Raw genomic sequence first — 25,499 nt, 5'->3', positions numbered from 1 at the left:
TCGGGTGTTTCCGGAAAGTCGACTCCGCCAAAGAAAAATAGTTCCTTAAGACTGCCGCGCATGCGCACATTACTTTTATAGGTAAGTAAGCATTTATTGTTATCGACGTAAGCTACTTAAAATCAAATTTGGCGGTTTTTCTTCAATTATTTTATATCGAACTGCGCATTGATACATCTATCAATAACTGCTCATTTGGCTCCAAATAGCTAAAAAATTACATTGCAGATTTATTGTGCATTAATAATTTTATATCGCTTTTATATTGTTGTGCAAAATCGTTGTTTTTATTAAAACTTGAACAGTTTTATTAACATTTGTGTTTGTGTATTTTTAGTGTTGGTGTTTTTATTCGTTCATTTGTGTTTGTTGTTCTGTGTTTTGTTGTTAATCATAATTCATTTATATCGTGTTTGTAGTTCTACTTTATATATTGATAGTATTCTAATTTTTTTTTTTTTCCCAACATGAGCCGGGGACGTGGACAGGTAACACCGAAGAAACCGAGGAAGCTGAAAAGGTGGTCCCATTTACACGACGGATAAAAGAGGAAGATCCTTCAATTCCCAATTCAAGCTGCAATTTGCAATCTATATGAAGCCTTGGAGAAAGAACGTGAAATTGGAGAACTTCTAGTTCCATTAAGCAATGTCAGGTAATCATGTATCATTTTTTTTCTTTTCATAGAAATCGAAGTTAAATCATTCAGTGTTAGCATGCCATTTAGTCATCACTGATAGTATTTTTTTTAAATTACAGACAAAGAGTTGCCACATATCTAAATATTTCTTTAGATAGTGTGACGAAATACGTAGCCATTGGTGAATCTGGTCAACCCTTTTCTACACCAGGGAAAATTCGACCTCATCCAGCACCCAATTCGTGATGCACCAGAAGAAGTAAGAATGATATTGTAATCTCATTTACCAAATTTACCAGCAACGAAGGAATGTAACAGTGGAGGAATTAGTACGTTTAATTAGGTAAGTTTGCACCCTGTTTTAGCATGATTTTCTCGTTCTTTTTACATTTTTCATGCTTCGACTACTATATTGCTTATATGCTATTGCTAGACATGTTTATTCTTTCTTTTCTTTTTCCTTCTGCTTTTTCTAATAGAGATAAGAAGATTGCATATAATGGTGGCAAGGAAACGTTACGAAAGATCTTGCATGATAAAGGATTTTCGTATGAGAAAAGAGATGGCAAGCGTTATGTTATTGAACAACCATACATTGTATTCAAACGATTAAAATTCCTCACAGAGTATAGGGAGAATTTGCAAAGTTGCAACAAACGCGAGGTCGTATTTTGGATGAAACGTGGACATTCCAGATGGGAACTGGAAAAACCAAAGATTGGCAGTGCGAGGATTTCCGCAGCTGTTCAATAAAGAGTGCTGGAACAGGTTCCCGATATTTAATCTGCCATGCAGGAGGAGAAAATGGCTTCATTGAAGGCGCTTCATTATTTTTAAATACAAAAAAGAAGCCGAAGGATGGTGATGGACTATCATGGAGACATGGATGCTGCCATGTTCGAGAAATGTTCTCTGAGCAACTATTGCCCAACTTGAAGAAACCGTCCTTGATAATTATGGATAACGCATCGTATCACAATAAAATGGTATGTATTATCGTTGCAAAACCTCGCTTACTTTTGTTATTTCGTTGTACTTATCATTTTATATAAATAGTTTTAATGATTTCTTATTTTGTTACATTTTACAATCAACAGTTTATTAAAATCAGTGTAATCATTATTATTCCAGATTAATCCACAACCTACGACTAATTGGAAGAAGAAGAATTTGATGGCATGGCTAAAAGAACGCAGCATTCCTTATAATGAGCATGATACCAATGCTGTACTACTCCGAAAGTGTCAGGCCCACAAAGAAAAAATCCGGTACAAAATTGATCAACTCGTGGAAAATACTCAGCACAAAATTCTTCGTTTGCCTCCCTATCATTGCTGCTACAATCCCATCGAGTTGGTTTGGGGAATCACTAAAAGATACCTGGATAAACATATTGGTCGTGATAATGATTTCTCCGAGGGTAATTTGTCTACAATCTGGAAAGAGGCCTTGGCTGTTGTTGATGCAGAAATGTGGAGTAAATGCTGTAAAAAAGTGGAAACGGAAATTTTAAAGGATGCTCTCAACAATTGGATAATCCAAAGGTAAAAAAATTAAATAATGGATCTAAAAATGGATATAAATGTTAATTTAATACTGACTTTTATTATTTGTTCAGTTTATAGAAGAAGTGAATAGCAGAAATAAGAAAATTAAAGAAGAGGATCTGTTGACACGGATGATGATGATGAAGATGAATGGGAAGATGTACCGGATGAAGAAACGAAGTCTCAAGATGTTCATGAAATGGATGTAGTACCAGAGCTTCGTGAGATGGAAATAGCTTCACAAGAAACACCCAAACTCGAGAAACAGTCATCAGCTGTATCAAGCATCCTTTCTTGTAAAAATCTCTTTTTAATGACTTTGACGAAGAAACGGTAAGTTCTATTTTACTATATTTTATGGTTATTATATTTTTTTTCTATTAAATTTTTAGATGGATGAACCATGTTCACCACCTCTTCCAAAGATCTCACAAGAGGAAACTGATACTGCTGCAAATGCCATTGCTGATGAATTGTATTCAATATCAACATCACCTCTTGATGACTATAAGGTAATTTATTCTTTTCTCCCTGATGGATTCATGTCAATTGTTAAATGAGAGTTGCAATTAGGTTCATAGTAAACGTAGCGTTTACTTCAAGTCATTTAAGGGTAACTTTACCTTAAAATAACTATAAATCAACCGTTAGAACATTACTAAGAAGCTGAAGTAGCTCTTTAATTATATTTGTCATGACTCAGTACTGTTATTTCATGTAATCTAATTGTATTTTATTGTTTCAGGACTGTTTGGGGCCAGACGATACACTCATACACACGAAGGTCAAGATGTCGGTGTATGTACGAGATTTGAAGACTCTCTATCCTCCTGAGTGGTTAAATGACCAGGTGAGTATTACCAATTCTTTATCATCGTAAATTATTATTATGCATGCTTTTAATTCACTTTTTGTACAGATTATCAATGTTTATTTGGAGATGATAGCAGAAAGGGGGGCACCTTCTATCTACGCCTGTAACACTTTCTTCTTCCAGCAGCTGATGCTTAGAGGATATGAAGGAGTTCAATCATGGACGAGAAAGGTATGCTTTTTATACTCATAAACATTTTATCAAACATTTTCATTATTGCTTTTATCACATTCATTTTATTTTCAATAGGTTCGAATATTCTCCAAGAGATTGATGATGATTCCCATTCATCTAGGTGCTCATTGGTGTTTGACAGTGATTAATTTTGAAAATAAGTCCATCACTTATTATGACAGCCTTTATAGAAGAAATGAAGCATGTCTTTTGTGAGTATTTAATAAATTCAATCATGGAAACAATAATTGTATATTACCAACAAATGTCTATAGATGTTTATAAATGTAATTTTTTTCTCAGACTATCATGGATTACTTATGCAGAGAGCACGAAGCAGTTGAAGGGCAACCTCTTGATCAAACTACATGGACGATGAACCATGCCAAGGTAAGTTTGCTATGAATTATTGAGGCACACTGTCATCCCATATTATAAATCATCATTACTTCATTTTTTCAGGGAATTCCAAGGCAATCAAATGGTTACGACTGTGGGGTATTCGTTTGTGCTTATGCTGAGCACATTTCAAGAGATGAACCGTTCAACTTTACGCAAAGTGACATGAGGCAAATTCGGGGTCAAATGTTGGATGAAATCATCACCAACAAGATGTACTTTCCGGTATTGAAGCGTCACAAACAAGAGGATTGAGCTACGAGTTAGATAATACATCTTGAGAAACCGGTAAGAATCATAACAGCATGCTTATCTAATATTATAATACCAAATTAAAATATTCATCATAAATTTTATTATTTTTCAGGTGAAACGGATATTGCAGTGATGAGGATGGTACAGAAGATGGTGTCAGTATTAAACATGTGATGTATGTGAAATCGAAACCTTAGAAGCTAAGTATATTTTTTAAATGAAATATTCTGTAAGAGTTAATATTAAGTTTACCGAAAATGAATGAAATTGATTTTTGTCATTGGTGTTTTCAGGGAAGATCGTACGAGGTTTTACGGTGCTGAAAGAATATCTGCTTTGAATTATTTTCATTCTCAAGAGATTATTTGCAGAGATTTGCATCTGAAAAATCTTTTGCTGGACAAAGATGGTTATATTGAAATCGCTGATTTTGGACTATGTCAAGAAGACATAACTTATGGTGAGTTGTTTCCTGTTTTATTTTATTTATTTTTTTGGTTCTTTCTATCTGAAATACTTTGAATAATTATTTCTATAACTTGAAATGATAACTATGTTTTTATAATAGATCTTACACTATGTGTTTATTAGGATCAAAATTGTTTCTTAAACCACATGATTAGCAAGAATAATTCCAATGAAGTATTGAATTTAATTTCGATATTTTGTCTTTGATTTTAAATTGATTGAACATTTAATTTCTTTTTAATGCATTTTATTTTTCTTGAATAGTTTCTACTTTTCATTAGGAGAGATTATTTGTTATCAATTTATTGATTATTTAATTAATAATTTTTCGAATATTCAGGACGATCAACAAAGATATTCTACAGTAAACCAGAATATTAAGCTTCAGAAGTTCTAGAGGATAACGATTATGGAGGTGCTGTTGATTGGTGGAGTATTGGTGTTGTGATGTATAAAAAGATATACAGTGGTCTTCCATTTCATAATTGAAATGATCATGAGAAATTATTACTTTAATTTTTCTCGAAGAAATAAAATTCCCAAGAGCAATATCTAATGAAGCTATAGATTTACTTGGAGGTAAATTATTTGAATTGATATTTATCATGAAATCTGTTATTATCATAAATATTTTAATCATTTCATTTCTTTAATTCATTCTTTCAATAAGAGCAAAAAATGGAAAAAAGATCATTGAGTAACGTAATAGAGTTTCGTACTTTTGTTTAATGTTTGTAATAAATTTTTCTTTCTTACTTCATTACATTATAATTTTTTAAAAACAAATTATGTTAGTATTTTTTCTTATACTTTGAACGCACATAAAGCAAATCATAAAGAAACTAATCGATGGGGATTAAATCTGCAGAAAAGAGATAAAACAAAAAATAGTTTAAACAGTCAAAAAATTTCAGTAATTGAAAAAAAACATTCCATACTCATTTCAATAAATAAAAAAATTATTTTTCAGAAAAAGAAAGCTAAGGAGTTGAAAAATCTCAATGAAAATGTTTCGAATGGATTGGATCCTTTCGATGATAATGATGATGCCAAATTAAAAGAAGTAGCTCGAAAATTTGAAGCTAAATATGTACGGTTGAAACTTTGAATTATATTATTTGTTTTATTTATCTATTTATTAAATTATATTAATATAATGTGTCATTAGGGACCAACTCAATGACCGGAAAGAAAAAGAAAAAATATGACGAAGTTGATCTTGGAGCAGGATATGATGAGAATGATCCCTTTATAGATAATACAGACGCGGTGAGTACATTAGTAACAAATATTAATTAAACTTATTATAAATATTAACAATTGTTTAATTAATTTACTCGAATAGTATGATGAAGTTGTTCCTGAAGGAGTAAATACTGCTTACGGAGGTTTTTATATTAACAGTGGACCTTTAGAATTTAGTGTCAAAGAAACAAATCAAAGCGAAAGTAGTGATGATGATGAAGAAGATAGTCCAGATTCTAAACGAAGAGAAAGAGATCTTGACACATCAGATGATGATGATACTGAAGAAGTTCTCAACGGACCAATAACCAAGGTAAATAAATAAATATTAAAACAACTTAACATTAATACTTATTATAATATCACCATTTTTACAGAAATTAAAATTAGATGATAACTGTGAAAAGAATCTGTTTATGATAATGGGGTAAAACGGAAGAAAAAAAATCATGATCATTCACATGGTGATAACTCAATTAGGCAAAAAATGACAGTATGGAAGTAGACAATAGTTTTATAGAAAATCAAGAAGAGAGAAAGAGGCTGCAATGTGATGCATCTAGATCAAAAGAAAAAAAATTAGCGAAAAAAATATTACAAATGGCACTGAAGAAAAGAAGGTTGAATCAAAAAATGTTCCGGTAAAGATAATAATATAGATGATGCTATTGAAGTGTTGTGAATGATGGTAAACTTGATGATGAATCTAGCCGAGACACAATAGATTCTGGTAAATCACGATGCACAGCTGGGACATCATCGGAATGTGAAGATGCTGAAAAAATTGATATTCGTTTACCAGATAATCTTCCAGAAGATGTAAAAGAAATTATTACAAAGCTTAAAAAGCATGCTGAAAATAGTAAAGAAGGAAAAATAAAATTTTTTGGTACTTCTGTTAATGATACATTGTTAAGGTAATCACTTGTTTTAATTATTATTTAGTAAATAACCAATGGAATATTTAATAATATATATTTAATAATAAATAAACAATTGATGGATTTCAGCTTAGAAAAAAAATTACGCGCTACAGAGTCATCAACAATAAGGTCGCAGGTTTACGGCCACTTAGCGCATTTCTTATCTTGTAGTAAAATTACGCTAGTAGTCGTGCTAGAAAGCTTGTCTTCAAGATGCTGAAACAAGAGTTAAAGAACCTGTTCAAAGGTATATGTAATAAATCAATTATAATGATATTTATTTTGGACATGAAATATGTATTGTTGCAGGTTAAAAACGATAATAGATCGAATCGTATCGTCGCAAAGGGATGAAGAAAATAAGAAAATAGCCGATGAAAAGTGAGTAATAAAAAAATTCCGTGATAACTATACTAACCTACTAATCTTAAAAATTGAGTAGAAAATTAAAAATTATAAGTTTCATGAGATAGGCAGCACAGTTGTTGGCAAAATATCAATTTTCGACGTTCTTAATGATAAATCAATGAATAGAATACGTGCCAGAAAGTGTATTTGACATGTCAATTACTGTAAAGCTATATTAGATTTAAAAAATATTAAATATCTGACTTTTAGTGTTTTGGTCTCATATTTAATTGACTATGAAAAATAGTCATTTTTTTTATTTCTTAGCCCACTTTTATATCGGGAGATATATCGGTACTGTGGGTAAGATGCCCTCAAATAATTTACTTAATTTTATTTATTCCATATACATTTTCAATGATTTACGTAATTTAAATACCTTCATTTGATAAAAATGTTCTTTCAATTTTTGGAATCAAGTTCGCTTATTTACTGACATTGAGATCAATTTTTAATACAATCCAAAGCACTACAACTCCAACGTTTGATCGATTTTCATCTGATTAAATGTAATGTTATTTTTTCAGGCTTATTGAAGAAAGGTATTATAAACGATTAGGTGGAGGTCCAAATGACAGTAAAGACATAATGAAGTTGCGATTATGATGATTATAATTATCTCACTACAATATTATAAATATATTTATATTTTAACAATTAAAAGAATTATCGAGAAAATTTCTCTTAATATTTGTGGTTTTTATTCAAGTTATCTGATTAACCCTATATTCTTATTATAAATATACATTAATAATAAAAAAGCTATTTGATAAATCAAACATGTGCTTTTTTATATTCACCGCGCGGCGTAGTAATACAAGATCCAGCTAGGCGCATGCGCTTATTATTTTAGTTATGGTGGGGGTACTTCGCCCGAAAAAACCCGAAGACGACTCTTTCTCTGGTCCAACCATATGACGTGGGATTTTTTAATATTGTATTTTTTAGTAAAAAAAAAAACGAAAAAAACAACATTTTAATCCTTGAAGAAATGAGCGGCAAAGAAAGATGAAATAGATTTCTAAATTTTCAAAATATTTCATACAAATTATTAGAGCGAATTACCAGCTTTATTATCTTGCGCATGACCATTACAATATAAATAAAATTTGAGGAGAGATGGAATTCCTCGTGCAAATTCCGATACCAACATGCCTGTGTTGGTTCTTGCTTTAGTTATATACTAATAAATAGTTTATATTGAAAATTTTGTAACACTTTACATAGTTTTTAAAGTACATCTATTGTGTATTAATGTAATTTGATTTAATGAATAAATGTCACTTCTGTGATATTAAAATATTTTAAACCGAAGTTTGCACCTACAAAGTGTTACTGTTGATTCATATCAAATTGCCGAATACAGAGTATGATTAAAAGTAAGTATTTTTAAATGAATATTGATTTGAAAGAAGCAACAGAATAAACATCATACTGTCTTTTATTTATTTTTGCATCATAGTTGTTAAATTAAAGACTGTTACATAAAATTTATGCTTTCACAAATTTTATTTTGAGGTTATTTCACTAGTTTTACCAAAAATAATAGAAATGAATTTTGTTTGTGTCAATTAGTTCTCAACTTTTCTCAACTTCGATATCAATCAACTGCTAATTTAGCTATTTTGCCACAACAATTAAAATGTAAACGAGGATCTAAAAAATATGCAGCACTTTCAGAAGGTAAAACTATAACATGTGATGTTGAAAATTGCAATTGTTATGCAATTTACACTATAAGAGTTTTCTATATTTTTTGATAGCCAATCAATCGGATATTACTTTGAATAAGTTGCAAAAAATTAAACAAACAAATGGCATGAAAGTAAGGTCATACTATAAATTAAATGATTCTAGAGACCTAAGTAATGATAGAAGAATATCTAGTCAGGTAAAATAATGATGAAACATCTAATGTTATAACATGATATAAATGATGTATGTGAGATTAAATTAAACCATTGTTCCAGAGTATTGATAATATACATCGTTTGTATACAAACCAATCTCCAGATGAAAGAGTGAAGTTAGATCCTACGGCAATGATTGAAGATTTGCATTCTTCCGGGGTTTCTGATCCTGCTTCTATTATTAAAAGTACTTCTTTATTGAATTCGTTTTCAACAGAGACTTTAAAGAAAGAGTTAGAAGAAGATGACGAAGAAGAAGAATTGGAGACGTCAAAAAAGAAAAGGTGGATAAATAAATAATCGGAGTTATAGAAGAAAGGTGATGAAGTTATTTTAAAACAATTATTAAACTTTATATTTTATTTCAGAAAATTGGCAGAAAGTGCAAAAAAAAGAAAAGGTCCAGGCTTGAAAAATCAACCGAAAATAAATAATTTACAAATACAAGCCCATAAAGAAAGTTTAACACGAACTTTATATGCGTATTTACGTGTCTGTATTGTTGGCGGTATGATTGGTCGTGCCTATCATACTGTTATGTATTACAGAAAAAGATTAAATGCAAAACCTTTCTCTGTTGTGATTAAAGATATTACGCTTTACGATATTTTACTTCAAGCTTACGCTTCTCGAGGGAATTTAAAGAAAGTGAAAGAATTACTAGAAATCATTAAACAAGATCAATTAGAAATGACGGTTAATACATATGCAGCTATCTTTGAATGCTTTGGCATTATTAATAATCCATCAAGAGAAAAAAGTGAGTTTTTTAATCATTTATTTATTATATTATTTGATATTAAATATTAATAAATTACCATTTTTTATAGAATTTTTATCAAAAATACATGCAAATATGCTGAAACAGAATATCACCTTTGATGATATTTTAATCAACTCTAGATTTAAATTGAATCAATACAGTAATGTGTTGAAAGGCATTGCAGTATTAGAACCATCATTTAAATCTAAACCAATTGTTAAAGATGAATCTTATAACTGCCATCTTTTAAATCAAATAGTATCACATAAGAAGCAACAAGAAATTTCTGCGGAGAATCGGTCAATATTATATAATTTAAAAGATAGTTTCAAAAGACAACTAGCCAATGAAATTCATGGAAGTATCGATATTAAAAGTATTGAAAAAATAGATCAATCGAAAATTATTGATCATTATGTACGTATCAAATTTTTTTTTTATTAAATGTAAATCAAGTTAATGCAGAGAAATCAAATCTTAATATTTAAGATTATAATTTTAGAAAAAAGAAGTTCAAAGGCTCGAATCACAATGGAGGAAAACAATTTCTGAAGCATTTGATCGAGATTTAAAGGCATTAAAAAATCGTGAACATAAACCCATTCCTAATTCCATGGTATTATACCCGTGCTTAAGTATTCTAGACAAAGAGGAATACATTACTGCAACATTGTTGGAAATACGTAAATTAGCTACTGGATCCGAGAATTATAGTCCTTCTCTCTCAACTCTTTGTAGAAGATTAGGAAAATACATCAATGATAAATATGAAGTAAGTGAAAATATTTGCATCAATTGGAGACTTTTGAAAGACTAATAAAAAATTGAAAAGAGTTTTTAAAGTTATACTTGAAAGATATATTTTTATTTCATTTTAGTTAGTTGAAAAACAGAATGTTGGCTACGTTAATGTTTTGGAAAAAGTATATGAAAAGTATTATAATTGGTACATAAATGGTCAAAATGATTCAAATAACCGAACAGCATGGCAACGATTGTCAGATCAATTATCTCCTCATTTCTCTCTGGAATATGAATCAGTTCAATGGCCTTCAAATTTACAAATTTCAGTGGGTAAATTTTTATATGACATAATTTTAAAAGACATCAAAGTTGAGGCAAATTCTTTAAAAACTGGACATGGATCAAAACGGATTTTCCCTGCGTTTTATTCTATATACAGATACAATAATTCTAAACATTTGGTAGAAGAGATAAAACCTCATCCTGTACTTTCTAAAATATACCGTGAATCAAAGCCAGAGACGTTAACTTTTGAAACAACACTGACTCCATCAGAATGCCCACCTAGGCCATGGTCATCTATTGATAATGGTGGATATTTATTATTAAAAACAGATTTCGTTAGATTGCCTTTGTTCGTTTCAGAACAAATGAAGCGGCTAGTCAATACAGAGCCTAAAAATTTATGGCCTTCATTGGACTGTCTCAATCAACTTGCATCTATACCTTGGAAGGTAAATAAGCCAATTCTTGATATAGCAATTGATGTATTTCGTAATGGTGGTTGTGATCAACTAACTGTTCCTCGACCACCATCAATTCTTTCTCCACCACCTTTATTACGCCTCAATTCGACAGAAGCTGATCGAAAGGTCGTTATAAAAGCTCGATTAGAATACAAACGAAGAAAAAATGAAATGTTTTCTTTATGGTGTGATACACTTTATAGATTGTCATTAGCAAATCATTTTAGAGATAAAATATTTTGGCTTCCTCATAACATGGACTTTCGAGGACGAGTTTATCCTGTGCCTCCTCATCTTAATCATCTGGGTGCTGATTTAGCGCGTTCACTATTGATTTTCGCGATGGGGAAACCTTTAGGTCCAAATGGTTTAAATTGGCTGAAAATTCATGCTATCAACTTAACTGGATTAAAAAAAAGAAACTCGATAGAAGACAGATTAAAATATGCAAATGAAATATTGGATGACATTATAGATAGTGCAGAAAAACCAATGACCGGACGTATGTGGTGGAAACAGTCTGAAGAACCCTGGCAGACACTTGCTACTTGTAAGGAAATAGCTGCAGCACTGAAAACCCCTAATCCTGAAGAATATATTTGCAATTTTCCAATTCATCAAGATGGCAGTTGCAATGGCTTACAGCATTATGCAGCATTAGGACGAGATCAAATTGGTGCTGAAAGTGTTAACTTGTATCCTAGTGATAAACCTCAGGACGTTTACACTGATGTTGTGGCCAAGGTTGAAGAACTTAGACGTAAAGATGCAGAAAGTGGAGTAGAGATTGCAAAAGTATTAGAAAATTTTGTAAAACGTAAAATTATTAAGCAAACAGTTATGACAACTGTTTATGGTGTTACAAAGTTTGGTGCTCGGCTACAAATAGCTCGACAATTGAAAGATTTAGATGATTTTCCTCAAGAATACGTATGGATTGGTAGCTTATATCTTGCACAAAAAACCTTTGAAAGTTTAAGGACAATGTTTGAGAGTGCAAAGAAAATCCAAGATTGGTTCACTGAGTGTGCAAAAATTATCTCGAAAAATAAGGCACAAAACATAGAATGGGTCACTCCACTGGGATTACCTATTGTTCAACCTTACAGCAGAACAATTCCTGCTAAAACATCATTCAAAGATTCATGTATTGATGCTATTCAGTAAGTACTATTACGTTAAATTTTATTCCTTCCTTTATTATGTTTAAGTATTCATTTTAGAATATTTATATAATTAATTTTTTTTTTTTCATAGAAAACCCAATACTTCAAAACAAAAAAATGCATTTGCTCCAAATTTTATTCATTCTTTGGACTCGTGTCATATGATGTTAACAAGTATTCATTGTGAACATGAAGGAATCACTTTTGTATCCGTTCATGATTGTTTTTGGACACATCCATGTTCTGTAGAAATCATGAATAAGGTAATGACGAAAAATTGAATAAAAATTATACAAATATTATTTTCAATTTTGTTTACAGATATGTAGACAGCAATTCGTGGCTCTTCATTCAGAACCAATACTTGAAAATTTATCGGAATTTTTTGTTAAAAAATATATTGATAATATAGAGTAAGTAATTTTTTCATTGACAGTCACTTAATATTATAAATTATTCTAAAATTTTATTAACCAAATATTTTTTACTATTTTTTTAGAGAACTAGATAGTGATAATGATGATGAAGATTTGGAAAAGATTCTCACTGAAAGAAAATTGTATCAAATTTTAACGAGTGTCCCAAAGAAAGGAACCTTTCAATTGGAAAAAGTTTTAGAATCTACGTACTTCTTTAGTTAGTATTTTTATATTAAAAAACAGATTTACATCAAATTTTTATTTATGTAAAAAAATAATCTCAGATTATTTATTATAATAAGACATTGTAATATTGTTATAATTAATAAATTTTTTAACAATTAATAAACAGCAATCCCATCATTGTTGTTGTAGTATATATCTCGAATACTTGGAAAATTTCTCCAATCTCTATATACAGAGATTGGAGAAATTTTCCAAGTATAGAGACATATAGAGAAATTTAAATAAATTTGACAATTGATACGAAACAAATAGACGCATGCGCAATATCAAGAATAGCAAGAGGGTCAATCTCCATTTGAGGCGTCTTTGAAGATCCGAGGTTACCTGAATGATAGCCTTACATAGTTGAATTTTATTTATATTTTTTGGAGTACATAATCATTGGCCACAAATTCAATGGCGAATTTTGAAAAATTGTGTATAAATTTCAAATAATTAAACAATTTATATTGTTCTTTGGTATGGAACTTTTCATTATAATGTGCATTATTTTTTTACTGTCAATAATCTACGGATTCTAGATTACTTCATTGTTTAGTTGTTTAACTAAAAAATAGTGGACAAAAGTCACGAATTTGACATAAATATCGTTTTGTGTAATCAACCGTTTAAATTTTCAGCATTATACTACTAATTACTTCTCTGTACAAAAATACTCTTTGTTCCATAAAAAGCATCAATTTATGACATAATAAATTACTATTCAATATACTCATACAGTATAAAAAAATACAAAACAATTCTAATATCATTTTCAATATTTTTAATTTTATTTTTTTCTTGTTTACTGTGATTTGAATTTCAAGTAATTATTATTGCATTTCAGAAATGCAGTTCGATAAATGAATAAAAAACAATGGCAAGAAATAATACAAAGCTGTCTCAAACACATTGTACTCTGAAATAAAAAACATCAAACTTATTCAAGAGCCAAAAGAAAGAGTAAACAATGGATGACAGTTAAATACAATAAGGAATTAGCAAAAAATAGTCAATTGTAAGAAATTAAAGGAATGCTAGTAAGAAAAAAATGAAAAGTGTTCTTCTGGCTATTGGTCTTCTTTTTGTTCGTGAGTTAAACAATACTTTCTATTCAATACATAATACTATTTTAAATCAATTCAAATGTTATAAATAACTCTTTCAGGTGGACGGTGTAGCAATAATGAAAATAAAGATCTTGACATTGATCTTCATCCGCTTGATCGTGGACCATATTTCGATACATCAGCATCTCATAATGTCACGGCATTAGTTGGTAAATCGGCAATACTTCGATGTCGTGTACACAATTTAGGAGACCGTACGGTAAGTTAATAATAGCTATTTTATGCTACTTTATAAAATAAATGTTTACAGTATTATAATTATTTCTATTTCATGATTTTAGGTCTCATGGATACGACACCGAGACATACACCTACTGACAGTAGGTATCGATACGTATACATCAGATCAAAGATTCGTTGCATCACATTTTCCTAGAACAGAAGAATGGACACTTGAAGTTAAATATCCACAGCCTCGTGATACTGGAATTTATGAGTGTCAGGTATCAACAACTCCACCCATTGGCTATTCAATGCATTTGTCTGTCGTAGGTTTGTATTAAAAATCTAGAAAATAATTCAAAGATTGATGAGCGATTTAAAAAACCCATTATTTGTGTTTTAAAAAATAATTAGAACCAGTGACAACAGTAATTGGAGAGCCAGAGATGTATATAAATAAAGGTAGTACAATGAATCTAACATGTGTAGTGAGACATAGTCCTGAACCACCACCAGCTATCTATTGGACACATAACAATGAAGTAATTATAATCTTTTTTCATTTATGAGATGTTAAAATGTTCAGCATATAATTATTACATTATCCACTTTTCAGGAGATTAATTATGATAGTCCTAGAGGGGGAGTGTCTGTAATTACAGAAAAGGGTGAGATTACCACATCATACCTTCTTGTTCAACGTGCTCAACCTACTGACAGTGGAAGTTATACATGCCACCCAAGTAATGCGAATGATAAAAGCGTCATTGTTCATGTTCTAAATGGTACTTTTATAAACATTTTTTCTCATAAATGAATAAATATAAATCATTTTATATAAGCTTTTTTATTAATAGGTGAGCATCCAGCTGCTATGCAACATGGTGGTCAACTGAAATTAGCTAATCCACCGTTCGTTATTCTTCTAGCAAGTATATTAACTATAATCCATTTTTATGGTTAAAATTTAAATAAAAATTTTAAAAAGTAATTATGTAAAAGCATTAACATCAAAAAAATTTATTATTTAACAGTCATATGACTCTATTTTTTTGTTACTTATTATTCTAAAATTAAGTCAAATAAAACCAGAAATAAACTCCGAAGTAGAATAAACGTTGCAAATGTGAGTTGTCTATAGAAATTTTCTAGCATGAAATATTCACAAAAGCTAAACCTTCTTGCATTGAAACGTCTATTCTATTTGTACAGAGTTCCATGATAAAGTATGAATCGTTCGTCGATTTACTGCCACTCTTTTTGTCAAAATGATTTTAGTAATTTTACAAATGTAATTAAATGGATTATATAAAATTATAATAACATAATTTGTTGTAAAATTTTTTTTAAAATAGTTTTTAGAGTTATTAATAATAACATACTTTATCGAATGAAAAACAAGAATATAATCTGTTCTCTGCGTAGTTTCGGTAATGATAGTTAACAAAGTTAAATCAACATAAAGAGAATAATAAACATAGGAATAATACAAAACTAAGTCATCAAGATAAAAGAAAAACACTATCGACTATTGAGGAGTTTATAAGACATCGAATTCAAGTAGATAAATTACTGAAGAAGCAAGTAGTTAAGAACTCAACATTCATACACTCGAAAAAATACTCTTCAAACAATAAAATATAATCTTCGATTGGAATATATAACTGATCATGATCGTGAATCATTCAGGCTTACAATGAAATCGATGGTTAAACCAAGACTAATTATATTATTTTATCAAGAATAAATTTAAATATTATTATTGATAAGAACAGCTGGTATTCCAAATATTTACATTTATAATTTTCTAAAAAAATTGCAATTATTCTTAGTAAACATGATAGATAAACTAGAAAAAAATATGATAAGCTTGTTAGTATTGCAGAAACTAGGCTTATTACGTTGAATTTTACCTTCTGTAAGATAAGGGTTGGGCATTTAGCATAAAAGTCGTATACGATAAGGGAAGAGGTCATCGTGTAGATTGATTTCATATTGTAAGCATTCTTATTTTTTTATCGTTGACGAACAGACATTGATTTGCTGCATCATGAAATCTTAAGACAGTGACTTTAATTGAGAAGTAGTGATTACATAGTTTATTATTCTGATAGTTTTTAAGATATAAAGATTAATTATCATGCGACAATTTCTCGATTTATTTGTCTTCAAACGTATTAAATGTCCACATGTTACTTCTCACGTTCGTTACAACAGTTCTGTAAGTATTAATTGATGTTTAATTTATTAAATTCTTATTTAATTTTCTTTCATCATTTTATATTTATTCCACAGAACCCCTTGAAAGGCAAAATTATAGCAATAAGAAGAGAAGATCAATCAGTATGGGAAAGACGTGCACCTTTAGCACCATCCAATGTTCGTCGGCTGATCAGAGCTGGAGTAAAAGTAATTGTTCAGCCAAGTAATCGACGTGCTTATCCAGCTCAAAAATACCTATCAGCTGGAGCTCATCTTCAAGAGGATATTAGTGAAGCGTCAGTGATATTTGGAGTAAAACAAGTCCCTATAGATCATCTAATTCCTAACAAAACCTACTGTTTCTTTTCACACACAATCAAAGCTCAGGAAAGTAATATGCCACTTCTTGATGCTGTACTATCAAAAAATATTCGTCTAGTTGATTACGAGAAACTTACTGACAAAGATGGTCAACGACTTGTTGCTTTTGGCAAATATGCAGGAGTTGCTGGAATGATAAATATCCTTCATGGATTAGGACTACGACTTCTAGCACTAGGCCATCACACTCCATTTATGCACATTGGTCCAGCACATAATTATCGAGATTCAGCGGTTGCCAGACAAGCGATACGTGATGTTGGATATGAAATAGCTTTGGGTGCAATGCCAAAATCAATAGGGCCACTAACATTTGTATTCACAGGTAGCGGAAATGTAAGTCAAGGTGGCCAAGAAGTTTTTCAAGAACTTCCTCATGAATATGTAGATCCAATGAGTCTAAGGAAAGTCGCTGAGCACGGCGGTAAGTATATTTATCTTGAAATTATTATTACTACTGATAATGTCAAAATGATAGCCTGTCCAATGACCCTCGTATTTCGTTCTTTCTGTGCCACATTAGATACAAACAAGATATACGGCTGTGAAATAAGAAGACGACATCACTTGGAGAGGAAAGAAGATGGTGCTTATGATCCCGAGGAATACGATAAACATCCAGAGCGATATATTTCAACATTTAGCAAAAAAATTGCACCTTATGCTTCGGTTATAATAAATGGTATATATTGGGCTGTTGATTCACCCAAATTATTAACTATTCCTGATGCTAAATATTTATTGAGACCAGCATATACACCTTGGCTGCCTATTAGCGTTGGAGCACCAGCTCTGCCACATCGTATGCTCGCGATATGTGACATTTCTGCTGATCCTGGTGGCAGTATTGAATTTATGAATGAATGCACAACCATTGATACACCTTTTTGTCTCTACGATGCTGATCGTAATAAAGATACCAAGTCTTTTAAAGGACCTGGAGTTTTAGTTTGTTCTATTGATAATATGCCTACACAATTACCTAAGGAATCAACAGACTTTTTTGGTGATTTACTTTTTCCATATGCTAAAGAGATTATTGCTAAATCTGATGCTAAGAAGCCACTTGAAGAACATGACTTTAGTCCAGCAGTGTATGGAGCTATTATTGCTTCTAACGGTCGACTGACTCCTAATTTTGAATACATTAAAGAATTAAGACAACTTAATCAGAAGAGTAAACACAAAGCTGATAATGGTGATAATCAAACAAAGACAGTTGTTGTTTTAGGAGCTGGCTATGTTTCTGCTCCACTTGTAGAGTACCTACATAGAGATGGAAATGTTAGAATTATTGTCTGTTCACATTTTAAAGATGAAGCTGATACTTTAGCTAATAAATATCCAGGAGTTGAATCAGAGTTTCTTAATGTTATTGAACGTCCTGATAAATTACAAGAAATTGTTGGTTCTGCAAATGTTGCTGTTTCTCTATTACCTTATGATTTACATCATGTTATTGCAAAGACTTGTATTGAAACTAAAACACATCTTGTTACTGCTAGTTACCTTAATGACAAAATTCGAGCTCTCCATGATGAGTAAGTTGATGTTGAAAAAATTTTATTTCACTTTTTGTACATTTTATGCCAACTATTTTTATTTTAAATATGTTTTAGAGCTGAAAATGCGGGTATTACAATTCTTAATGAGATAGGTCTGGATCCCGGTGTTGATCATTTATTAGCATTAGAGTGTTTCGATGATGTAAAACAAGCCGGTGGTAAAATTGAATCATTTATTTCTTGGTGTGGAGGCCTACCAGCTCCTGAATGCTCAGACAATCCTCTAAGATATAAATTTAGTTGGTCACCACGTGGAGCTTTATTAAATACACTATCGCCTGCTAAATATTATCACAATGGACAAGTAGTTGAAATTGCTGGTGGTGGAGATTTGATGTCGGCAGTTCAAGGTCTTGATTTCTTACCTGGATTTGCACTAGAAGGATTTCCAAACAGGGACAGCACTGTTTACAAAGATTTATACGGTATCCATAATGCTAATACAATTCTGCGAGGTACTTTAAGGTTTGAAGGATTCAGTGAAACAGTTCAAGCACTTCAATATTTAGGACTTATTGATCCCAATCCACATCCAAGTCTTCATCCCAATGGCCCAGATATAACATGGGTGAGTAATTCTCCAAACCTGAGAACGAAGGTATACAATAAAACAGGTATGAGCTATTGAGACTTATCAAAGTCCCCGTGACTGAATACTTAGCAAAATTTTTATTGCAAGTCTTATTGTCAGGTAGTCCTAATCTAGAAGAGACTTTGGGAAATAACCGTAGCCCATACCTGTCCAAACGCTTACCTGGTTTTTCTATATACGTCTTTCTTCTTTGCCAGAACATTCTACTTTTATAATGAACTTAATAATTTTCTCGTAGCGGACCTTAATTTGTAACCTTCTTGGATTAATGAATGACAATATTTTCTATGAAAATCTAAAACGGAAGCTTATTGAACGTGTTAACTCAGAAGACAAAGCTCAAGCAATCGAACAACTAGGTCTTTTAGCTGAAGAATCAGTAGTGAAATTAAATACTCCATTAGATACTCTCACTCATTACTTATCGAAGAGATTATATTATGATAAAAATGAACGTGATCTCATAATTCTACGCCACGACATACGGGTTCTATGGCCAGATAATAAAGTAGAAGACAAAGGAATTAACCTGGTTATTTATGGTGACCCTGAAGGACACTCAGCAATGTCTAGAACTGTTGGATATCCTACGGCAATTGCAACAAAGATGATACTCGATGGAGAGATCCAACAAAAAGGTGTAATACTTCCTTTTACACCTGATATTTATCGTCCTATTTTAAGTAGATTAAAATCAGAAGGAATTGAATCTTTTGAAAGTTCAAAATGGCATTAAAATATAAATAAATGTATAACATATTTTATATAGTAAACAATTATTTTTTATTATTAAAAATACATTAATAAAAATATATACAGTCGATGATTTATTTAATTCATCATTTTTTACCTATGGGAATATTTGAGTTTCATCAAGAAGCTGGTGCTCCAAATCCCAATGTTTTAGTATTCTTTGGTATTTTTCCTGGCCTCAAATATGGATTATCTATTACATCTTGTTGTGTTGAAACTTCTTCATTCATTTCAGATATTTCTGCTGGTTTATTAGAATTTCCATTTTCATCTTTTATTTCTTCTTTGATTTTTTGGTCTTTCCTTTTTTTGCCTGGACTTGGTTCGAAGTTGTATTCTGGTTCAGGTTCAAAAATTTGATCTTGAGGTAACAGGGCCATTAAATAAGATGGAAACTGTGGCTTACAGGCAATTACTGAAATTACATTTAAAAAGTAAATAAGGATCTTTTATGAAGTCAGAATAAATTTAATTACTTACATGGAAATGAAAATAAATCATCAGAAATAAACAGACTGTGAGTTTCTCCAGTTTTAGCAATAAATCTTGTTAATGCACGTTCGATATCTCGTTTTTGAACGGCTGCTTTTTCTCTTATAGCTTCATATTCGGTAACAGGTTGCTTATGAGTCTGAAAAAAGAATATAAATAATAAAAAATATATCAGAAAAGTAGGTTGAGTATTTGATAAGACGTATAAAATAACTTACTGGTGTTCTAATATAAGCATGAGGATCAGGAAACGGTGGAAGATAGGCTGGTATATGTGAAGGATGCGATTGTTTCACACCAGCCTGTAAAATACTTAATTGTTTTGATTGTATTTGTTGTTGTAATGAAGGTAGCACAGTTTTGTTAGGCCTCCGACCGTAGTTTTCTAAACCATCGAGTCTAAAACCCATATTTATAAGTGCCACGATAACATCAGCTATTAAAGGTTCAGTACGACTAGCAAGTTCACAATAATTTTTTGAAGATTCTCCAACTTCTACAATAACTGAAAGATTAAAATGAATAATCATTATTGTTGTTGTATTTAATGAAATGAAAAACAAACCATTGTAAGATAAATAGTATACTTACAGCACTGTAGCATTTCAGTCAGAGTTTCTAAGACTTGTTTTTCACAATTATCAAATCCAGCTTCTGCTAAAATACTTCCTACTGCATGATTTAGAATTTTTCTTCGAGCATTAGAGCTTTGAACTTCCATAGTTGTCATTTCTGAATGAACCTAACCTCTCGGTGTACAATATTTTTACAATATAAAATTACTAACCTACAAATAATTTGATAAATATCTATTGTACAAATAAGTATAATTTTTTTGTTAAGTTTTATGTTTGTAAACAAACGTCAAAGTAAATAAACTCGTTTACGACGAAAGAATACTAACTGCCTACTCTATGTCAAGAGCTGAATGAAGACTGTTGGAAGAGCTGAGAAGAAAATTCGTCATCCACACTTGTACGCATGCGCAGTAGTAAAAAATGTGGTAGAAGGAGAAAAAATTGATCATGGGGAGCCAATAGCAACTGAACTCTAGAAAGAATTTGATCATCACGACTTCAAATATGCCGAAAATGAATTGTTCAGCTCTCACAATAAGGCATAACCGGAGATGGCTATAATTCTAGCATAAATTATGCTCGGATCATAGTTTTGACTATATCAATGGAAAGCTCTAGCTTTCAGGAATCCAATGATATGCTTGTGGTCCATGTACCTCTCATAGGTCGTGAGTTATAGGCGAAAAACAAACCTATGCTATGATGAAACATAGAAAAACCTTTAAACGCTCATAACTCGGAAACTAAGCGAGATACGGCATTTTTGACGGGGATATCCTGTAGGGGGGATCCAATTTTTCACTTGGGTCCAGATCTTTCATATGAGCTCTCGATCAACCCCGTAGCATCATTAGCATAGAAGTTATGCATATTTTTTATGTATTGCAGTTTTTCAAGAATATCTCTTGATTTTACTAACCAAATACAGTCGATAGCCAGTGTTTTAAAACCGCCTCGTCATGATCTTTCCAATGGCATCCTTGATTTTATGATCCGAGCATAATTACGATTTTTTGCCGTTTTTGCGGTTAGGACGAAAAATTCTTCAATTTTGATAATCAAGGGTTATTCTGTACGTTTCGATGCTCCGAAATTCAACCTTAAATAACAATTTTCCTCAACGCCCGTAGAAACGGAACAGAAGGTGAAACCGGAAATTGCTATAATTTTAGCATAAATTATGCTCGGATCATGCCCGAGACACACTATCTATGAGAGGTACATGGACCGCAAGCATATCATTGGATTCCTGAAAGCTAGAGCTTTCCATTGGTGTAGTCAAAATTATGATCCGAGCATAATTTATGCTAAAATTATAGCCATATCCGGTTTTACCCTTATTTTGCAAATTAAAAAATTTGTTTTCATTATATCTAATCTAGTACCTTATTTCATAACATCAAGAAAATACATGGTCGAACATTAACATTAGACCGTTTCTATTCTTCAATGAAATGTGAAAATCCATTCCGAAACTTGCACAATTAGGTAAAACCCTACAGTCGGACAATTTTTTTACAAGTCGTAGAGGTCACATGTCAAAGGGTAAATTATTTTTTTTTTTGCTAGAATTATTATAATGAGAGTAAAAGAGACCACAAATCTTATCTCATTTATTTCTCAGATTACGAGGGGTGGCTAAAATAAATTGGTGCAGCACCATTGCTCGATAGGTTTACAGAAACTTCCATGTTGTGACCTGCGATTACTGACATGTTGACCCAAAATACCAACATGTTGACCGAAACTCCGTCCGGATTTTTAACACGGCATTGGACTTCTATACTGGTTTCTCTCCTGTGATTGGAGTAATCACTAGCTCCTCTATGATCAATCATATAAGGTAATTTAAATTAATCGTGTTTAGTAATTGTAAATGTATTATTTATTCAATAAATTATTTGTTTTACATCAATCAATTCTTAATTAAAAAATTATGAATATTAAACTATATTAATATTAACTGAAATAGGAATTGAATCATTCTGATCAATCTACCATTTCGATGTAATTATCTCCCTAATTACTTTAACAACTTCTTGGGAACCAGGAATATAAAGTTTAAAACTGTCTGAAGGAGCAGTTACATCAACATTTGTTTTGTCAAGCTTGAAAGTTACAATATTGCTATTTTTTTTACTTGCAGAAATTCTTCCGATGCTCATTATAGGACATTGAACAATTAATTTTCCTTCTTTCTTGAAAGCTCTCTTCTCACGGATTAGAAGTAGCTGACAATCAGTAATAATAAGCAAACTAAAATAGAAAAACAATTATTTTTAACCGATTCTTGATTTAATATGATGCAAGGATTCAATAGTTTACCTTTTGTAAGTATTGTTTTTAGTTATTTCTTTACATTCCACTAATTTTACAACATTCGGATTTTTTACCCAATCAGTAATGGAAACTGTTTCAAATTTTTCACTGTCGAGACTTTTATGTAAATGGGGATTAATTCTAATCCATCGCATTATTTTTTCATTGACTTCTCTTCCTCTTTGAGTAAGATTAGTCCTTATTCTATTAGATAATCCAAGTGGTTCTTCTTCTTTTTCAGTTTCCATCAATTCTACAAGCTGATCTTTCTCCTCTTCCATCGATGTATTTAATATACAAGCTAAGCACGATCGATTATTATGATCAATAAGATACTGACCAACATGTTCTCTAAAATAATTATGAACTGCTTGGTAACCTCCAATGATAATACTAACATAAGGAATATAACTCTGAAGGAGATCCTTAATAATAACTTGAACACATTCATTATCTTCTAAAAATCCATTTCCCATTATTGTAACGTGCTTAGAAAGTGGATAATCTTCTTCATTTGATTTAAACATATCCTTAAATTTCTGTGATTTTTTTAATATATTTACGTAATCAGGAGCATCTAACTCAAAGATTGAATCACAATCTATAAAATATCCAACAGGTAGATGACCATTATTAAATTGTTCTAAAGGTCTACAGTCAGCAACAAAAAATTTGATAGCTTTTGGTTCATCAACTGGAGAAGTTACAAATACATTTCTCATCACTTCTTGTGCTGATACAGGTAAACATAAATCAGTAAGTTCATTATCTAGATCTTGACGCTTTCCAAAAATGAATGGATAATATTTTTGTTTAAAGAACGAAGGTGTTCTAAGTTCATATGATGCTGCCAATTTTAAAAATTCCATTATCTGTTTTTCATCTATTGAGCTAGGAAACGCTTCAATGTCTGTTTCTATTTTTTTTTGTTTGCTTTGGACATGCATTATTTTATTTTCTTCACTGCAAAAATCGAATAACAATTTAGTAAAAACAATAAGATAATATGTAAAGTATCATTACTTCAAAAGACTTAAATTTACCTGAATGTGATAATCATCGCTAGACATAAAAAAGAAATAAAAAAGGTATCCTCGAAATTATATATATAATCCCAAATTAAAGTTGCTACTGGTATGTTACAGACGCCAGCAAATAATGTATTTGTCCACACGTGAGTAGAATTAATGAGACAAACGTTGTTTCGATCGAAGAATAAACAAAGCTCGGGATTATGATAGAGAAGTAGAAGACGCAGTAAATATCCATGTGCCTCAATATTTGGTACATAAATATCTCTCATGTTTTTAAATAAATTATATGTTTCAAATCGTGAAAAACCTTTTAGTATCAATACTCCTAATAGCTCTATCCATCCATTATCAGGTTTATATTTTAGCCCTTCACTTTTACAATAAATTGTAATAATCACTTTTAAGTTTAAAAGAACTGATTCTTGATCTTCTTCTTCAATTTGAAGTGCATCTGTCAATCAAAAATTTATTTACAATAATTAATAGAAGTCATTTACAGGATTTTGTCTCGTATTTATAAAGAAATGTTACCAATTATTCGTCGACAATCTTCTTCGATGGCACTCTGTTCAGGAAGATCAAATAAATTTGTAGCATAAATAAGTTTTTGAGCTTCTTCAGAATCATCTAGATATATGTCCCATATACGTAGTTTTAATAAATCTTTATCAGATGGTATTTTCAAAGCATCTATCAAAGATTTTTGATTAAATAAGTAAGAACTTAGATTCGATTCATCATCGGAAATATCGAATTCTTCATGTTCATTTACCACAGGTCCAAGCATTTTTATTAATAATTTCAAAAATAAAACTTAGTTTTAGTATTTGTAAAAATTAGATTAAAATTGTTATCGAACATTCTCCATAAGCATAAAATGTTAAGGACAATATTTAAAAATTATTGGAGATGTTCTAGAAGTGTACAAGTGATAACTCAGTATTTTACAAAATATAAATTGGAGCCAAGTGTATAAATATTAGCGGTATAAAAGATGAAATATTTATTAAATAAATTAAAAAATTATATATATTTAATTGATTTATTTGTTATTATTTTCTTACATAATTATCTTTTAACTAGAAAAAGTGGAACTTATTAAAAATCAATTGTTATTAAGATAAACAGAGTTCATATCTAAAAAAATTTATCCTAATAATGTTTTATTTCACACGATGTATAATGATGAAAATGTTTTATTTTTTAAATGATTATTACCGTTACGTTACATGTTATATAAATTGTGAATGATTTAACAAAACGCGCACAAAGTCTATTTTTTGTTGTTAAGAAATTGTATAAGACATATTAAACATAAATAATAATTACAACAGTATTAACATAAAAGTACATTATTATTGATAAAATTTTTTTTTTGTCTCAGT

The 25,499-nt window shown here is 30.7% G+C and overlaps 5 protein-coding genes, 1 long non-coding RNA gene and 1 pseudogene across 7 annotated transcripts; 5 read left to right on the top strand and 2 right to left on the bottom strand.

Moving 5' to 3' along the window:
• Positions 1-3,804: 3,804 nt before the first annotated feature.
• LOC118066795 (uncharacterized) lies at positions 3,805-4,799 on the top strand. Its single transcript, XR_004690296.1, has 3 exons — positions 3,805-3,922; positions 4,002-4,349; positions 4,698-4,799. It is a non-coding gene; the product is annotated as an uncharacterized lncRNA (long non-coding RNA).
• A 236-nt stretch (positions 4,800-5,035) lies between these two features.
• Positions 5,036-6,910, top strand: LOC118066804 (ubinuclein-1-like; annotated as a pseudogene).
• A 1,150-nt stretch (positions 6,911-8,060) lies between these two features.
• On the top strand, positions 8,061-12,978 carry mtRNApol (mitochondrial RNA polymerase). Its single transcript, XM_035083154.1, has 11 exons — positions 8,061-8,312; positions 8,509-8,616; positions 8,697-8,824; positions 8,904-9,127; positions 9,212-9,603; positions 9,674-10,023; positions 10,109-10,378; positions 10,485-12,259; positions 12,354-12,525; positions 12,584-12,675; positions 12,762-12,978. Exons 1-11 carry the CDS (start codon positions 8,303-8,305, stop codon positions 12,901-12,903), a joined length of 3,663 nt encoding a protein of 1,220 aa, XP_034939045.1. The 5' UTR covers positions 8,061-8,302; the 3' UTR covers positions 12,904-12,978.
• An 877-nt stretch (positions 12,979-13,855) lies between these two features.
• LOC118066824 (neuronal cell adhesion molecule-like) lies at positions 13,856-15,526 on the top strand. 2 transcript variants are annotated; one of them, XM_035083166.1, is made up of 6 exons: positions 13,856-13,997; positions 14,075-14,235; positions 14,318-14,528; positions 14,613-14,740; positions 14,815-14,983; positions 15,056-15,526. In XM_035083166.1, exons 1-6 carry the CDS (start codon positions 13,958-13,960, stop codon positions 15,160-15,162), a joined length of 816 nt encoding a protein of 271 aa, XP_034939057.1. In that variant the 5' UTR covers positions 13,856-13,957; the 3' UTR covers positions 15,163-15,526. The 2 variants fall into 2 exon arrangements, with proteins under 2 accessions (XP_034939057.1, XP_034939056.1); XM_035083165.1 differs by having other exon boundaries at positions 15,041-15,526.
• Positions 15,527-16,103: 577 nt separating this feature from the next.
• LKRSDH (lysine ketoglutarate reductase/saccharopine dehydrogenase) lies at positions 16,104-19,761 on the top strand. Its single transcript, XM_035083147.1, has 5 exons — positions 16,104-16,419; positions 16,494-17,205; positions 17,305-18,322; positions 18,401-18,914; positions 19,177-19,761. The coding sequence occupies exons 1-5, from the start codon at positions 16,339-16,341 to the stop codon at positions 19,672-19,674; spliced, it is 2,823 nt and encodes a 940-aa protein (XP_034939038.1). The 5' UTR covers positions 16,104-16,338; the 3' UTR covers positions 19,675-19,761.
• Taf8 (TBP-associated factor 8) lies at positions 19,698-21,106 on the bottom strand. Its single transcript, XM_035083148.1, has 4 exons — positions 20,775-21,106; positions 20,402-20,688; positions 20,172-20,322; positions 19,698-20,106 (listed from the first exon to the last, which is right to left on the bottom strand). The coding sequence occupies exons 1-4, from the start codon at positions 20,911-20,913 to the stop codon at positions 19,811-19,813; spliced, it is 873 nt and encodes a 290-aa protein (XP_034939039.1). The 5' UTR covers positions 20,914-21,106; the 3' UTR covers positions 19,698-19,810.
• Positions 21,107-22,672: 1,566 nt separating this feature from the next.
• On the bottom strand, positions 22,673-24,948 carry LOC118066788 (TBC1 domain family member 23-like). Its single transcript, XM_035083113.1, has 4 exons — positions 24,646-24,948; positions 24,124-24,565; positions 23,087-24,043; positions 22,673-23,017 (listed from the first exon to the last, which is right to left on the bottom strand). The coding sequence occupies exons 1-4, from the start codon at positions 24,899-24,901 to the stop codon at positions 22,756-22,758; spliced, it is 1,917 nt and encodes a 638-aa protein (XP_034939004.1). The 5' UTR covers positions 24,902-24,948; the 3' UTR covers positions 22,673-22,755.
• Between the last annotated feature and the right edge of the window lie 551 nt (positions 24,949-25,499).

This window comes from Chelonus insularis, unplaced genomic scaffold, assembly GCF_013357705.1.
Source record: "Chelonus insularis isolate UGA/USDA-ARS -01 unplaced genomic scaffold, ASM1335770v1 contig_355_pilon, whole genome shotgun sequence".
Taxonomy (NCBI): domain Eukaryota; kingdom Metazoa; phylum Arthropoda; class Insecta; order Hymenoptera; family Braconidae; genus Chelonus; species Chelonus insularis.
The sequence above is the reverse complement of the archived record's forward strand: the minus strand, read 5'-3'. Positions and strand labels throughout refer to the sequence as shown.